Below are 17,103 nucleotides of genomic sequence, written 5' to 3' on the forward strand. Positions count from 1 at the left end.
TTTCCCATAAATATATCTTTTTTTCTTTTGAAGCAGGATTTTTTTTTTATTTTATAATTACAAATTTTTTTTGACAGTATATGAAGCAGGTATTTTCAATGTAGTAAACCGATACAGCAAGCAAAACAACTGACCTTAATCAAATTAAAATGTAATTGGAAAATGTTTGACAAAATAAAATATAGTACAACATGGATAATGTTAACATTATTTTTAAGTAAATATGTAGCCCACAGTGATCCCTTTCTTTTTTCATTTTGACACCACTAATGTACACCATGCTTATTCGTGTATCTGTACTATTTCTTTTTTTAATTGGTTATAATGCCCACTCCTTCCCTTTTCCTATCTCATTCCTACTAAAATTTCCATGTTTAGCTCAGATCCTCTCTTAATATTTCAACCGAGACTGACTTTATGCTTTTTTGAACTTCTTTAGCTCATACAATCAATACCACTGGGCATTCAGTTGCTCTCTAAATGTTTCATACATAGTAATTTGATCAAAGCCACAAAAATTTTCCAGGCTATGTAATATGACACTTTTATTTCCTCCATAATGTCCAATGTTGGGACCCTGGATATCTAAAAATCAGCCAGAGTCAGGATAAGCAAAAGTCTTTATTCTTGGTCTTTTGGGGTCCCTGTCAGGGGATTAGGTATAGGAATCTCCACACCTCCTTCCTCTCTCTCCGCTGCCAAAGAATGATTTGCCTGTCCTACTCTACCCTCTCATCTTTTCTCCCTTCTTTGTCCACACCCACCGATCAAGCCAGCAGAGTTGAGTAGAGTCATCCTCCAAACATATTAATAGAGAATTGTCCAGTAATTAGCCCTAAGTGCTAGGTTACCTTGCATCTAGGTTAAGTACATCTGCTCAGTTCTAGCCCTTTACAATCCAATATAAAAGATGAATTAAAATGTACCTTAGAGATCATCCGACCTAATCCTTTATCAAAATATGAAATTTCCCTATGGTAATATCTCTAATAAATTTTCATCCAGTCTTTATTTGAACAGGCAGTTTCGACAGAGGGTAAGCTCAGGATAGACTTAAGATATCACTGAATTATTGTTTCAATTTTATAATGCCAGATGAAAAACTTCTTTTGCTTACATATAATGCTTTGTTAATATAAACGTATAGTGTGTAATCCTTTCCCATTCTTATGTTTGTTCTTAGGATCGCCTATTTTTTGTGATGGAGTTTGTAAATGGAGGGGACTTGATGTTCCACATCCAGAAATCTCGTCGTTTTGATGAAGCAAGAGCCCGCTTCTATGCTGCAGAAATAATTTCTGCCCTTATGTTTCTACACGAGAAGGGGATCATTTATAGGTGAGCATGGTCAATCCTTTATTTTCCATCAATAGTTCTATCAATTCACTGTCCACTATGAGTTTCCTTTTTGTAGTAGGAACAGATTAATATATTGCCTAGAAACTTCTCAAGAATAAGGGCTGGGTTTTTTTGTTTGTTTGTTTGTTTTGTTTTGTTTTTACCATTGCAATCCCAAGAGCCTTAAGTGTTAGTTTAATAACTGTTCTTTGAAATAAGTTTAATCAAATACTTGGTAGTAGATATTTACGTTTCTTAAACTTGAAAATCTTCATTTGTTCTTCTGTTTAATTTTCTGAAAATGTCTGTCCTCTAAACTTCCAGATCTATATCCAAATTCACTCTCTCTCTCTCTCTCTCTTTTTTTTTTTTTTTTATGATATCAATATTTAACATGACTTGGTTCTTCATAGGTAATTCTGCTCTAGGAATAACTACCAGTAAATATCAGTGATTTTGCACTTCTAGTGCTGTTCTAAAATAAAGGTTAAATTGATTATCATTGTACTGTTATATATGTAGAAAGTTAACTATATTGAATAATATCTTCTTCCTGGAAATATTTATCATTTATAAAAAATAATCCTTGATTACCAAAATAGAAAGCATTGCCCTTAGGCTCTATGTAAATTATAGTGATTAGGATTAGTATTATTAAGTGAGAGGGTAACTACCATATATACTCTTTCTTTCCATTAAAGGTCAAATTGTAACTTCTTTAGATTTTTATGGGAAGCACAGAAATCAGGATTTTTCCAGACAAACAAATCAAATGATTTCAAAACAACATTCTCACATGCCTTAGAAACTTTAATACAGGAAAAAGAATGACTTTAATAAAAAACAAAACACAAAAGATGAGTAATAAAAAAGAAAATTGAAATATAATAGCTTAACACAAATTTTCTCTTAATCCTGTGAAATATATAGCACAAATATCATTGCCCCCATTTAAAAATAGGTCATCAATAGGTCCAGATCTTGAATCTAGATAACCTATGCTTTTTTTTTTTTTCACTTATATTAGGCTGCTCCTCTAAGTTTAAGGCAAAGAAACACAAAAGACAACAAATTCTAACAAAGACAAAAATCATAACAAATAATAATAGGCACATAGAATAGTTTAAATCTTTCTAATCAGCTCTTAATCAGTCATCCCAGTGGAAGGGAATTTATACCCTGATAAGATAATGAGGTATTTTCTCTCATTAAACCCATGGCATAGTATGGGAATTATCAGATGATTCCTAGACCACATGTAATTGAACATTGTTTAAAAATTGAAATTCAAACACTGACTTTGACAATGACTTCCTGTGTAAACTTGGGCAGATCTGTTATCTCTTCCCCTTCTTGATTATTTGCAGTCTCACATCTTCCAGAATTCTCTCTAGCTGACTAAGAACTAGGAAACTACTCCCTACTGAGAGAAGTAATAGTAAAAATATTATTATCCTTTTACTAATGACAAAGTGGAGATTAAATGCCTTGCATAGAAAATCAATTCTCGAACTCCAATACTATAACTCACAATACAGCAGTCTTTCTTTTGCCTGAATTTGTTTGCATTGCCTCTCAGACTGAAGCATGTACAAAGCCATGCAATTTAGAAATAAAGTGAGGTAATATCATTAAAAAGGGAAAAGATTATCTGCTTCTCTATTCTCACTTTGTCGGTTAGAAATCTAAATGTCGACACATAAAAGATTTTCATGTAATACCAGCTTTTTTATCCACCTGATCTGAAAATTAGGAAAATACAGTAGTGTCACGTGACTTTTAAATAGTTTCAGATTCTTTAATGCATTATCATTTGTATTTAAAATATTTAGACAGACAGTGTCATATAACATTAATTGGTTAATTAAGTTGATAGAATAGGATGCAAATTCCTCAAGGGTAGAAATTATTTTATTTTTGTCTTTGAATTCCCAGCAGCTAGCACAGTGCCTAAATCATAGCATGAACCTGAAAAAAACATGCTTACTGGTTGATTTATACAGACTTATTTCAATGAGAGGAGCCTTTGGGCCAAAGTATCATTTTCTATATTCATCCAAACACAGTATGCAAAATCTTCATGATAACACAATTCAATTTATCACAAAATAAATGTCAACATGGATTGTAGAACAGAATTTTCTGGCATTGAAAAACAAATTTATGGGGCAGCTAGGTGGCGCAGTGGATAGAGCACTAGCCCTGAATTCAGGAGGACCCAAGTTCAAATTTGATCTCAGACATTTAACACTTCCTAGCTGTGTGACCCTGGGCAAGTCACTTAACTGCAACCTCAGGGGGGGAAAAAAAAAGAAGAAAAAGAAAAACAAATTTATAACAAGTAATTCTTTAAGTTTTTCTATATTGTGTCTAAGGTATTTGTTTATCTCTAGTTTCAGATCTGGTCGTGTTTATACATTAAAAAAACTAAATATGGGGGGAAGGAAATGTTTACATTTGTTCACTTTGTTCATTCCTACTCTAACCACTCTTATATACTCATTTCCATCATAGCCTCATTTCTACCAGTGTAGGATGTTCATTCATTCCATAATTCTGATCCCTTTATGCTTTATGCAATATTCAATTTGTTAGCTTTTTCTTTCAGCTTGTTGTCAAAGGGGAAGGGGAGGGGAATAGAAAATGTAGTTTTTCCAGCTGGAAGGACGATCTGGAAGCTCATGAGAGGTGGAAACTCATCAGGAAATGGTGCTCAAAAGTTTCCTCAGCGTATCAGGTCCAAGCACCTTCTAACTTCTACCTTTCATGATCCTTTTAATTCCTTTTTCGAGCTGCTTAATCAGATCCTTTGCTGATAAAAGGCTACATTCCTATTCTTTATTGAAAACACTAAAATATCTAGGGTTTGTTGTTGCTTCCCCATTTTCCAGGTGTTCAGATGACACACAAAAAATATGGAATTGAGAATGTCGATGAAAAATTGAATGTAGAATTCCTGATATATTTTTCCTGCATTTGTTTACCAAATGACATATTACTTTTCTTAAAAAATATTTTTTAAGAGCTTTGTGGTTTGTAATATCTCATTGGATTCTCTCTTTTCCCTACTTAGGGAAGTAATAGTAAGAATATTATTATCCTCCTTTTTGCTAATGACAAAGTGGAGATTAAATGCCTTGCATAGAAAATCAATTCTCAAACTCCAGTACTGTGACTCAAAATATAACAGTCTTTCTTTTGCCTGCATTTGCTAGCATTGCCTCCCAGATACCTTTAATGTAAATGAAAAGGATTATATTACTCATAATGTCTTAAAGAAACTAGATTAATTTCCTAGCAAGAGAAATACTCAGGAAACAATTCAAAAAGTAGTTTTTGAAAGTCATAAGTAGATAAATTAAGCTGAAATTTACCACCTGGCATTCATTTACTAATGTAGGAACATTCAAATCCTGGTTAAAAACAAAACAAAACAAAACACATAATTTTTTGTATTGTTTCATGTTATCAGTTAATGTGTGAGTGCCCACAGGGCCTATATGTATCAGAAATTTTCTTCTACTAATATAATGTAAACTCTTCTTGAGGACAAAGACTGTTCATTTTTGTATTTATGTCTTCAGTACCTTTCAAGTTGACTTAAATGTTATAGATATTTAACATAATCTTATGGAATGAATAAATTAGTCAAAAAGTTTGGTGGTTAAAGGGAAATACTTGATTGAGGGAAAGATGTTAAGTTGGAGATGTAAAGGTAGGCATGTGCTAGTAAATGTTTAACAACTGTTTTTCTAGGGAAAAAATAAGTTTAATGCACATTAACTTTTTTGCCACTACTTTAAGTCCTAGACAAAGGCTATTTCCTTACCAGACTTTCTGTGCGTCAGTTTAACAAGTGTAGTCCAAAATTAAGCAAAACAACAACCCCCAAAAGCTGCAAAGAAGTCAGGAAGGATGAGAACTATTTGAATTTAGTAATCAATAAGTCATAGAAGAATTAAAGTTTGATTGTTGATAGTTTCCTCATTGAGATTTCCTTGGATTCATATATTTTTTACATATGTATATGCATATAGAATTAAAGACAGTATTCACTTAAATGTCTTAAGGGAATAAAAGTATTATCATCTCCGTTGTACAAATGAGGAAGACATAGTCAACAGTGTATTTCTTTGCCTTATTGACTAAAGATCCTTATCACTTAAAATACAGATATCCTATGATTTGGACATTATGCTTTCTCTAAACTTTAGTTACTTTTGTTTAAAAATGGGGAGGGGAAGTAGAAAAAATAAATATTACTCTATCACTTAAACACATGATTTTACATACATGTTATCAATTTATGCTAAAGCAAAAACTCAATCTTCAGTTAAACTTTACTATTGAGAATAGAGATTTTGCTTATTAAAACTACCTCCTAATTTTACTCTAATTTCCTCTATGTATTTCACCTGTGCAACCCTTTTAATCAGATTTATATTCTTTAGCACAATCATGAGAGTAAAGATATTTCCAATATGTCTGTTGCCTACCTGCTGCTTAGACATTTAGCAATTTAAAACTTATGAAATAGTTCTGTTAGCCAGTTAGTTGCTCCATTAGGAATTGTAAACAGTTGGAAAAAGCCTAAATGTACTACAATTGGTAAATGACTGCATAAATTATGGCAGAGTTTTTGCTGAAATAGGTATACTATTTACTCAGTTTTCTTGATTTACCAGTCTGGTAGTCCTTTGAAAAACTGAGAGTAGTCTAGCATGACGTGCTGTTGATGAAACCATGCTGATTCAGTGATTACCTCTCAAAATGCACAAAAAAATCAATCATTCCTTTAATAAAATTCTAGAATTTTTGTCAGGAATCAAAATTTTACTGTAGTTTGTAGATTTCCCTCCATTTGTCACATTTCTGCCCTCTTACAGAGCCTTATGAGATCTTGCAATTATCCCTAACCATTCTCCTTTCTTCTTCTAATCCACCTCATACACTTTTGCTAGAATAACTCTCTTAAAGTTCAGCTTGAATCATATTGATCTCTCTTTATCCTCCCTTCCTCAGAAGTCTCCATTATCTCTTCCTTGTCTTCAGAATATAGTTCAAAATACTTATGACATTTGAAGACCTCCACAATCTGACCACTGTCTTTTCACCACCTCCACCCCTACCCACATACTTCTTCATTTTTGTGACACAGACCAGTTTATCATACGGGTAATTTCCCTCCTCACCTCTCCAACACACAGAGGCATTTTGCTTTTTTTTCCATCTATTCATTGTGTTGTTGAGTCTTTTTTTTTTTTTTCAGTCATGTCCAACTTTTCATGACCCCATGTGGGGTTTTCTTGGCAGAGATCCTGGAGTGGTTTTCCATTTCATTTTACAGATGAGGAAACTAAAACAAAGTGACTTGCCCAGGTTCACACAACTAATAAATGTCTGAGACTGGATTTTAACTCACCAAGGTGAGTCTTCCTGACTCCAGGCCCAGCACTTTATCCATTGTAACACCTTGCTGCCCCATGTTACTCATAGCTCCCTCTATAAATGTCATTCTGCTATTTTTGACTCTTAAAATCTTGCTTATCTTTCAAAGTTCTTCTCTCTTAGCATCTGTCAGTAATGTTTGCTAATACCCACTACCCTTCTCCTCTGAACTCTCCGGTTTCTTGGCTTTATTATGATATGTATTACATTCTTCATTTGTTTGGATATTTCATTATCTTCCATACTAGATTATAAGCATCTTGAGATTTGGAACAATGTCTTCTATAATGCCTATCTCTTGTAGCATAGCACATTGTCTTATATGTAATGGTTGTTTAATTGTGTTGTTGAATAAATGAACAGGATTGTATAGATGAAAGCAAGAAGATAAAAATATAACTAGAAATTATTGGAAGCATGAGAAAACAATCATGGAAGCATTTTCAAGGAAATATTAAAATTTTGAAATTTATGTAGTTGCCTTCATTTTTAAAAATTGTGTCATTTCACATGCACAATTGTGTTTTTATTCTCTGTATCTTTAACTGAATAAGCAATTTTGACATGAATAAGATGGTTTCTGCTATGGGGAGGTAATACAAGGGAAGGTAAATTCCTCAAGTAGCTTCCATGTTAAGAAAAAGACTTTTTAAATGATTTTTTAAACTTGATGCTTTTAAAACTTATGAGTGATAACAAGAGTAGAATAAATAAAACAGGTCAATTTTATTGAAAATGGAAAAGGTGGATAAAGGTTTTAGAAAGATGTAAAAATAGTTACAAACATCTATAGAATTCCTAAAGCCTAATAGAGCATTTGAGTAAATCCAGCTTTGTATTATATATTCCTACTTGGCTCCTAAAAAGAATCACTCAGTTTATCAACAAGCATTTATCAAACACCAACTTTGTGCCAGACAACATTATGCACTTGGGAAACAGATTAAAAACAAAACAAAATAGCTTCTACCTTCAGAGAGCATTCTATTGGAGAACAATATGTACACATCAAGGGAAAACTATGTAACTCAAGATACAATATTGAAATTGAAGTCAGAAGGACCATTTCCATCTATGAGTTTACTGTGACACTATCCAGGTGGTCCTAGACAAGTCACTTAACCTTGTTTGCCACAGTTTCCTCATCTATAAAATGAGCTGAGGAAGGAAATGGCAAACCATTCTAGCATCTTTGCCAAAAAAAATTCCAAATGGCATTGTGAAGAGTTGGATACAACTGAAACAACTGAATAATAACAACAACAAATTTTAACTGAGGTGCTTTAAGTTAGAGATACTTTAAATCTTAAAAAGTCATTCAGGCACAATTCTTTCACATTGTGTCTCAATAATGTAACTTTTATATTACACCAGAGAAGTGATAATTTAGATCCTGTAGCACTCTTGCATTTTCTATTTATATTATATGTATATTAAAAAGAAACAAACAAAAAGCTGTAAATTAACTTCAAATGCCATCATCCAACTTAGATTGTTTTATTGTTTTCTTTGGACTTCATTTTTCAGTTTTGTTTTATAACTAAATTTGGTCCTTTAATTACACGAGGCAAATAATTGACAGAAGAAATAGGATATAGATTTTCTCTGTAATTGTCCTTTTGATATATAGTATGGACATCTTTTCTTTTATATATACATATATATATACACATACATATAACACATTTGTATATATACATATATATGTGTATAGATGCATACATGTATATAAATATGTATGTATACTTTTTATTTAGTGTGTTCTATAAGAAACATGAGCCAGTAAGTAGGTCTTCTCACTATAGAACTTACTAACTTAAATACTAAACAATATAATTGTTTTCTGGTTTCAAAATATACTAAGAATTAAGCAAGATTGGAAAAGTGAATTGTTTCACTATAGAAATCCATTCATCCCTTTGGCAAGGTGCCATGGCAGCCAAAAGACGTAAATGTGATTCATATCAGGCATTTTGGGTGTCTCACCCACTTCCCTTAGGCCCGGATACTCTGTTTTTCCTGTAACTAGCAAATGAGGGGAGGGGCAGTGCCAATCTTCAGCAGAGGCCCCAGGCATATGTAAATTTGTACTCTTCTGATAACTTCATTTTCATCTTTATTTTTCCTTTCCCTTATCAAATGAGATATTATTTATAAAATAATTAGCACAGTGCTAGTAGTTATTTAATAAATGGCTTGTTCCCTTCCCTTCCTCTTTTCCCTTATTCTCTGAGTTTCATATTTTTCCTGACTCATCAAAATTTATCAAGTACTATTAAAGCAGAGGCTCTTAACCATTTTTGTCTCATGGACCTTTTTGGCAGTTTGAATCTTATAGACCCATTTATAAGAATAATGTTTTTAAGGGCATGAAATAAAATATATAGAATTAAATCAAAGATAAGTGAAAATAAAGATGTTTTTTTTTTTCTCATCCAAGTTCACAACCCCTGAAATCCATCTAGGAATCCATAGACCTAAGATAAGAGAACCTCTTCCTTAGTGTTTAACATGCCACTGCCTAAATACAGAAATGTATTTATTAGCTTTAGTTAAAGTAACAAATGCTCATTATCATATAAGGCATTTCCTTTCCTGGATTGCATTTACATCTTATTAGCAATCTTAACAAGTGATAAAAAGAATTTCAGACATTGTTACAGAACTATAAGGCAAAGATACCTTTATCCTGCATGTCTTTCTTTGCCATTCTTAGATCTTATCAAGAAGACAATTCTAAATAAATTCTACTTTTATGGAATGAGGCCAGTCCTGATTCTGAAGCACATGTAAGGTTGAGCAAATAAAGGTTCAGCAAAATCAGTTAAAAGGACTTTCTTTAGTTTGTGCAATGATCTCTGAGTACTCTTGTTCAAATTCACTTTCCTCCAGAGATCATAGACCTGATAGATGCTAGAATGGAGAAGAGCTTAGAAATCATCTAGTATAGCTCTTCCCATTTTACAGACCAAGGCCATAAATCTAGTAGTGGCAGAGCCAGATCTAAAATTCAGTTCTGATTTCCAGTTCAGTGATTTTTATGTATCATGATTTATCATTTAAACATATATACACACAAATCAGAGTTTGTCTTTTTATTTAAATTTATAAGACAATCATTCATGTGACTAGTTTATTATTATTATTCTAAACAATGCAAATTAATGTGAATGTAGGAATGAGATGGCATGGTTCCACAGATTGTTATGATCAGATACTGTTAACCAAAATGATAACCATCTTCTTCAGATTTAAGTAGCTTATTTATTCAAACACATTTGTTGAGTGTGTATAGTATTTAAGATACCATTTTAGGGATTGAAAGGAAGGAGATGTTAAGAAAAAATATTTTCTGAAACATGCCCCTTTGGATTTATCCAGGGAGAGTTTTGTGTAGAATTTCTATCTTCCCTCACTTAATTCAATGTGCTTCACAGATTTCTGATCTCACAAATATGAATATACTTTTTGCTGATGGAATATCATGACTTCTCCATATCTGCCTATTCTGGTGACTCTCATCATTATCTACTTGAAAATCTTTACCCAGTGGACATAGTAGAATGGGATAGTATAGGAATTAAGTATATATTAAATACCTACTCTATAGCAGTCACTGTGCTAATAAGCACTTTAAAATATTACTTTTATTATTCTCATAATAACCCTGGTAGTAAAATTGAAACAGTTAAGTGATTTGTTGAGAGTCACACGTCGACAGATTCCTCAGGAAATATTTGAACTTGGGTCTTCTATGTCTTTAAAACCCAGAATGCTCTTGAGATCACTGTGCCACCTAGCTACCAAGTGCAGTTAGCATTTAAATAAATATTTTTAAAACTTAATTGAAAATTTGAATATTCTTGCATTAAAAACCTGGGTATATCTACATCTCATAGCAGTGTTAACTTACTGATATATCTGATCCTTTATTCTCAGGTATCAGAAAAATTAGGCAGTAGAATTAGAATTAGAGGAGCATATGTGATGGTAAACAACAACAACATAAAAGATAAACACAAATCTAATAACTCTGAAATAGCTCGTGAAAATGTGTCTTCAGAGGGACTAATGTTTCCAGATCAATAAAGGGAAGTTTCATCTTGTATTTCAAATTTAGACAGGTTCAAACAGATTCAATCCAGTGGTTGAGTTGACACACATTTTGCATTTGTGCAGTGTGGTTTCTTTCTTCATCCTTCCCATACCTCTTAAGAATTTAATTGAGCAATTCACAATTTTTATTTTTTAAATTAATGTGAGAAATGTTAACTGAGGTTTGCCATATGTGCCAGAAAGCTAAATAGAGACTAAAAAGTCTGAGAAATCTTTGTTGGTTTCAGCCCATACAAATATTCAGACATATTAAGCAGAGTGTGAATACTCTATCTGTTCAAATACCATTTAACAAAAGGGACACTGTCTTTTGCAAGGTCTCCTTGGGAATTCACAATGTGAAGCATGAAGTGTATATAATGACTGGCCTAGTTCCTGGCCTTTGATGGTATCTCAACTTCAGTGTCAGCAGCAAAAATGAGGAATTCTGAAGCATCCTGCGCTAAAAGCAGAAAAATCTTATTTTTATTACTCCCTCACCACCATGAATATATATCAAGAGAATTTTACCACAAAATTCTGTTAGAGTTGTGGCTATGATCTACTGTATCTCTTATCATTCATGCAACAATGAGGTGGTCTAGTTGACAGACTGCTGAAACTGGAACTGAACCAAAGAAGGCTTGAGTTTGAATCTTCCTTTAGACTCTTACTAGGTGGTACAGTGGCTAAAGCATGAGCCTGGAATCAGAAAAAACAAATTTGGCCTCAGACACTTACTACCTGTGTGACCAAGTCACTTAACACTGTTTACCTTCATTCCTTTATTTGTAAAATTAACTAGAGAAGGAAATGACAAACCATCCCAATATCTTTCCCAAGAAAATCCTAAAGGGAGTCATGAGGAGTTGGAATGACTGAACAGTAAGCTCTTACTGCATGACCTTGGACAAAGAACTTGGAGTAAGCACTATATAAGAATTACCTGTCATTATCATCATGATTATTTAACATCTCTTTTCTCATCTATAAAATAAAGTTAGTAATAATACCTGTTGTTATTAGAATTGGCTAAGATTTTTAAAATGTTACTTTGGAGAACTTAAAGATGCTATATAAATACTAGCAATTGTTATTTGATTTTGTTTTGAGCTATATTTTTCATTCTATTTTCTTTTAACAATAGATTATCAAATGAGGACCTAACATGAAGTTTAGTGAGGTGATTTTTTGTTTATTTTATGGTTGTATATCCACACAAAAGGCAATATATTTTGGATCAATGGATTTAGAGTTGTTTTTGTTTAATGAGGTCCAAATCACCAAGACTTCCTTTGGAATTTTCTTGGCAGAGATGCTATAATAGTTTCCCATTTTCTTATTTAGCTCATACAGATAGGAAACTGAGGTAAATCTGGTTAAGTGATTTGCCTAGAGTCACATATCTGACTGAGTCACACAGGTGTCTGAGGCCAGATTTGAATTGAAGAAGAGTCTTTCTGATTCAAGGCCTAGCACTCTATGTATGGTGCTTCCTAGCTGTCTTAAATTGAGTGTGAGTCCCTGAGTAAAGCTTGTAGCTCTTTGAAATTTCTGTGACCTTAGGTAATTCACTTCAGTTCTAGATCTGTTTTTCAATCTCTAAAAAAGAGTTTAGCTAAGTGATCTATTAGATCCCTTTCAGCCAATATTAGGATCTGTTATGGAGATAGGGCCTCTCTTCTTTACCCCCAAAGCTTGCATTGCAATACTTTATTGTATAGCTAAGAACTTATAAGAGAGAGTCAAATTGAGGCTAGGTCAGTAGTTAATGTCCTGAAATGAAGAATGAATGAGAAGGTACAAGCACTGTGGCTGCCTTCTTGTTTTACTGGTAATGTAGAAGAGACCTAGGCATTAGCAAATGCATCACCTGAGACTTTTGAAGCTGAGAGAAGATATTTTATGCATCTGAAAGTCACTTTCTTGTTATTTTCCCTCTAATGACTTCTTTTCCTTAGTTTAAGTATATAAACTTTTAAAAATCCTTTTTTTTCCCCTAGTGATGACTATATTGGACTAAACAGAAAGTTAGAATTAGCATTTACCTCTATTTTCTTTACATAGTTAAGTTGCATGATATATGCCATAAGTAGCCTATAAATACTCCATTTGCACTGTAATCTTTACCGTATCCCTTAGTTTTTCATTGATATTTTTATTGTAGCACTCATAAACCCTATACACAATGCCTCTGTCTCTTTTCCCATCTTGTCCCTCCATCCTACATAAAAGCAATTTCAGGTTGAAGCATAAGTCAGCATTCATTCAGAACTGTAAGTCACAAACTCATGCCAATAGTAACCAACAGCAAACTCATTGATGAGTTAGGGGGATGTCTACTTCAGCCTTGTGATGACTTTCCTGATGATGAAGGAGTTCATCCATCACATCATGATATCATTGGTCCTCTTAGCAAACAAGAGATAATTAACAACAATGTTTGCTTCTAACAATCACCCAAAAGGCCCAATGCAAATCTGTTTCAGGGGCTCTGCCTCTTAAATAAGACCCCACAGAGTGTAGGAGTCTAAGACACCAAAGTAGACCTTTCTTCTAAGATCCCATGCAAAATGAAGCTGGGGGCAGAACAAAAGGAAGATAAAAGAGATATGTTCCTGATTCTGCACATGGGCTAGCACCAAGTCTATCCTCTCCTCACATTCTTGCTCATGTCACTAAATTTTTTTTAACAATTTTCCACATCCTGTTCCATAAAACCATAGAGAAGAAAAGAAAGAAGGTCCTGTTCTCTGTTTCTCAAAACTTTTTTTAAGCATATAAAAAGGATCCTATTGCTTATGAGTAATAGATCCCAGAGCTTGGTCCAAGCCTGCATTTCAGCAAGTTTGCTACCCATCACTTATCATTCTCTAGGGGTAACTGAGAGCTCTACTTAGAGTCTGTTTTGCTGACAGACATGACTGTTTCTACCATATATGGAAAAGTAGCCTCAAGCTGTCTTTATCTATTTGAAGAGCAGTGAATTTGTGCTACAGAAAATTCTAGAAACTATGAGTACTTTTTTTTTTTTGCAATAATGTAAAACATTTCCATATTAGTCATTTTGTACAAGAAAAATAAAAGGAAAAGAAGAAAGAAAATGAAAAATAGCATGCTTTCAGTCTTCATTCAATCAATATCAATTCTTTTTCTGGAATTGGATAGTATGCTTAATGATTAGTCCTTTGGGATTGTCTCATCATTGTATTGCTGAAGATAGCTTGTTCCACCATTGCCTAATTGATGGACATCCTCTCAATTTCCAGTTCTTAGCCACCAGAAAAAGACTTCTCATTTCTTTTAGCACAATAATATTCTATTATCATATATAGCCAAGCTTATTTATCCATTTGCCAATCAATGGGCATCCCATTGATATGCAATTCATAGCTGCCCCCCCAAAAAAACAGTTGCTTTAAATATTTTTGTACAAATGGGATCCTCATGCTTTTTTAAAAATTTCTTTGGGATCTAGACTTAGCAGTGGTATTGGTAGATCAAAGGGTTTGTACAGTTTTATAGTGTTTTGGGCATACTTACAAATTCAGAATGGTTTGATAATTCACAGCTCCACTAGCAGTACATTAGTGTCCCACATCCCACTCCAACATCCACCATTTTCCTTTTTATTTCACATCAACCAATCTAATTTTAATTTAATTCAAATTTTCAAATAAATAATTATTTAGACAAAGAAATTCAAATTAAGACAATTCTGATATACCATTACACACCTCTCAGGAAAAGATAATGGATATTGGAAGAAAATGTAGAAAAACTAGGACACTTACACACTGTTGGTGGAATTATGGACTGATCCAACCATTCTAGAATTTGGAATTATGCCCAAAGGACTATTAAATTGTACAAAGCCTTTGAGCCAGCAGTGTATCTACTGGACCTGTGGGCCAAAGAGATCATAAAAAAAAAGGGGAAAGAACCTATATGTGCAAAAATGTTTGTGGCAGCCCTTTTTTGTAGTGGCAAGAAACTGGAAACTGAGTGGATGTCCATCAGTTGGAGAATAGCTGAATAAGTTATAGTATATAAATATATGGAATATTATTGTTCTATAAGAAATGATCAACAGGATTCTAAGTGAGGTGAGTAGAACCACCAGAACATAGTACACATCGACAATAAGATTATGTGATGATCAACTTTGATTATATGGCTCTTTTCAACAATGAGGTGATTCAGGCCAATTGCAATACACTTGTGATGGAGAGAGATCCATCTGCATCCAGAGAGAAGAGTGTGGGGACTAAATTTGAATCACATCATAGTATTTTCACTTTTTTTATTGTTTATTTACATTTTGTTTTCTTCTCATTTTTTCCTTTTTTGATCTGATTTTTTTTTATATTCCATGATAATTGTGGAAACATATAGAGAGGAATTGCACATATTTAACATATTGGATTACTTGCCATTTGGGGAAGGTGTAAAGAGAAGGGAGGGGAAAAATAATTTAGAACCCAAGGTTTTGCTGGGGTGAATGTTGAAAATTATCTATGCATAAAATGAAAAGCTTTAATAAAAATAGTGATTTAGAGCATTTTTTCATATGACTATAGATAGATTTGATTTCTTTGTTTGAAAATTGCCTGTTCATATCAGTTGACAATTTTTCAGTGGGGAAGAACATATTATAAATTTTACTCACTTCTCTGTATATTTGAGAAATTAGATCATTATCAGAGATACTTATAACAAAATTTCCCCCAATTTTCTGTTTTCCTCATAATTTTTGTTGCATTAGTTTTGTTTGTGCAAAAACTTTTACATTTTATATAATCAAAATTACCTATTTTATATTTTATAATGCTTTCTACATATTTCTTGGTCCTAAATTTTCCCCTTATCCATAAATCTGAAAAATAAACTATTCCATGCTTTTTTATTTTGCGTATGTTTAAGTCATGTACTCATTTTGACTGCACCTTGATATACATTGTAAGATGTTGGTCAATGCATTTGGATTTATATAACAGTAGATTACTATAGTTATTGATTATTGTGCTTTATGTACCTAATCTATTCCACTGATCCACCATTTTACTCCTTAATTAGTACCAGATTGTTTTCATAATTACCACTTTATAATATAGTATGAGATATGGGATGGCTAGATTACATGTCACATGCTTTTTCATTGTTTCCTTGATATCGTTAAGCTGTTATTCTTCTAGATGAATTTTGTTACTATTTTTCTAACTCTATAAAGGAATTTTTGATAGTTTTATTGGTATTATACTGAATAAATAGATTAATTTAAGTAGAACTATCATTTTTATTATATTGGCTTGGCCTTCTCATGAGCCATTCATATTTTTCCAGTTACTTAGATCTGACTTTATTTGCGTGAAAAATATTTTATAGTTGTATTCATATAGTTCCTGGGTCTATCTTGGAAGGCAGACTCTTAAGTATTTTATATTGTCTACAACTCTTTTAAATGGAATTTCTCTATCTCTTATTGCTAGACTTTAATAGCAACATATAGAAATGCTGGTGATTTATGTGAGCTTATTTTGTGTCCTTCAACTTTGCTAAATTTATTAATAATTTCAAGTAGTTTCTTAATTGTTTCTCTAGGATTTTCTAAGTATAACATATAATCTGCAAAAGTGATAGTTTTGTTTCCTCATTGCCTATTCTAGTTCTTTCAATTTCTTTTTCTTCTCATTACTTTAGTTAACATTTCTAGGACAATATGAAATGACAGAGGTGATAATGGGCATCCTTATTTCAACCCTGACTATATTGGGAAAGGTTCTAGCTTATCCCTATTACAGACAATATTTGATGATGGTTTTAGTCCTAAAAGATTTTATTCAGTTTTGTTGAGTGATTCTTGATTGTCATCCTAATCCCTTTGTCTTGTAGCATATCATATTCTAAGCCTTCCAATTCTTTAATTTAGAAACCACCAAATTCTGTGTGATCCTGACCATAGCTCCATGATATTTGAATTGTTTCTTTTTTAATTTCTTGCAATACTTTCTTCATGGCCTATGATCTCTGGAATTTAGCTGTAATGTTCCTGGGAGTTTTTATTTAAGGATCCCTTTAAGGCAGTGAGCAGTGTATTTTTTCACTTTCAATTCTGACCTCTCTTCTTATATATCAGGGCAGCTTTTTTTTTTTTTAATATATAATTTCTTGAAGGATATTGTACAGGATTTTTAATAATGGTATTCAGATAGTCGAATAATT

General features: G+C 32.7%; 1 protein-coding gene across 3 annotated transcripts in view; it reads left to right on the forward strand.

The window, feature by feature from the left end:
- Positions 1-17,103, forward strand: part of PRKCH (protein kinase C eta) — a 276,978-nt gene that overhangs the window by 199,667 nt on the left and 60,208 nt on the right. For all 3 annotated transcript variants that reach the window (XM_074290306.1, XM_074290305.1, XM_074290304.1), the window contains exon 10: positions 1,184-1,338. In XM_074290306.1, coding sequence (XP_074146407.1) covers positions 1,184-1,338 — 155 coding nt within the window. The remainder of the gene's footprint in view (positions 1-1,183; positions 1,339-17,103) is intronic.

The sequence above is a fragment of the Sminthopsis crassicaudata genome, chromosome 2 (assembly GCF_048593235.1).
Source record: "Sminthopsis crassicaudata isolate SCR6 chromosome 2, ASM4859323v1, whole genome shotgun sequence".
Classification (NCBI taxonomy): domain Eukaryota; kingdom Metazoa; phylum Chordata; class Mammalia; order Dasyuromorphia; family Dasyuridae; genus Sminthopsis; species Sminthopsis crassicaudata.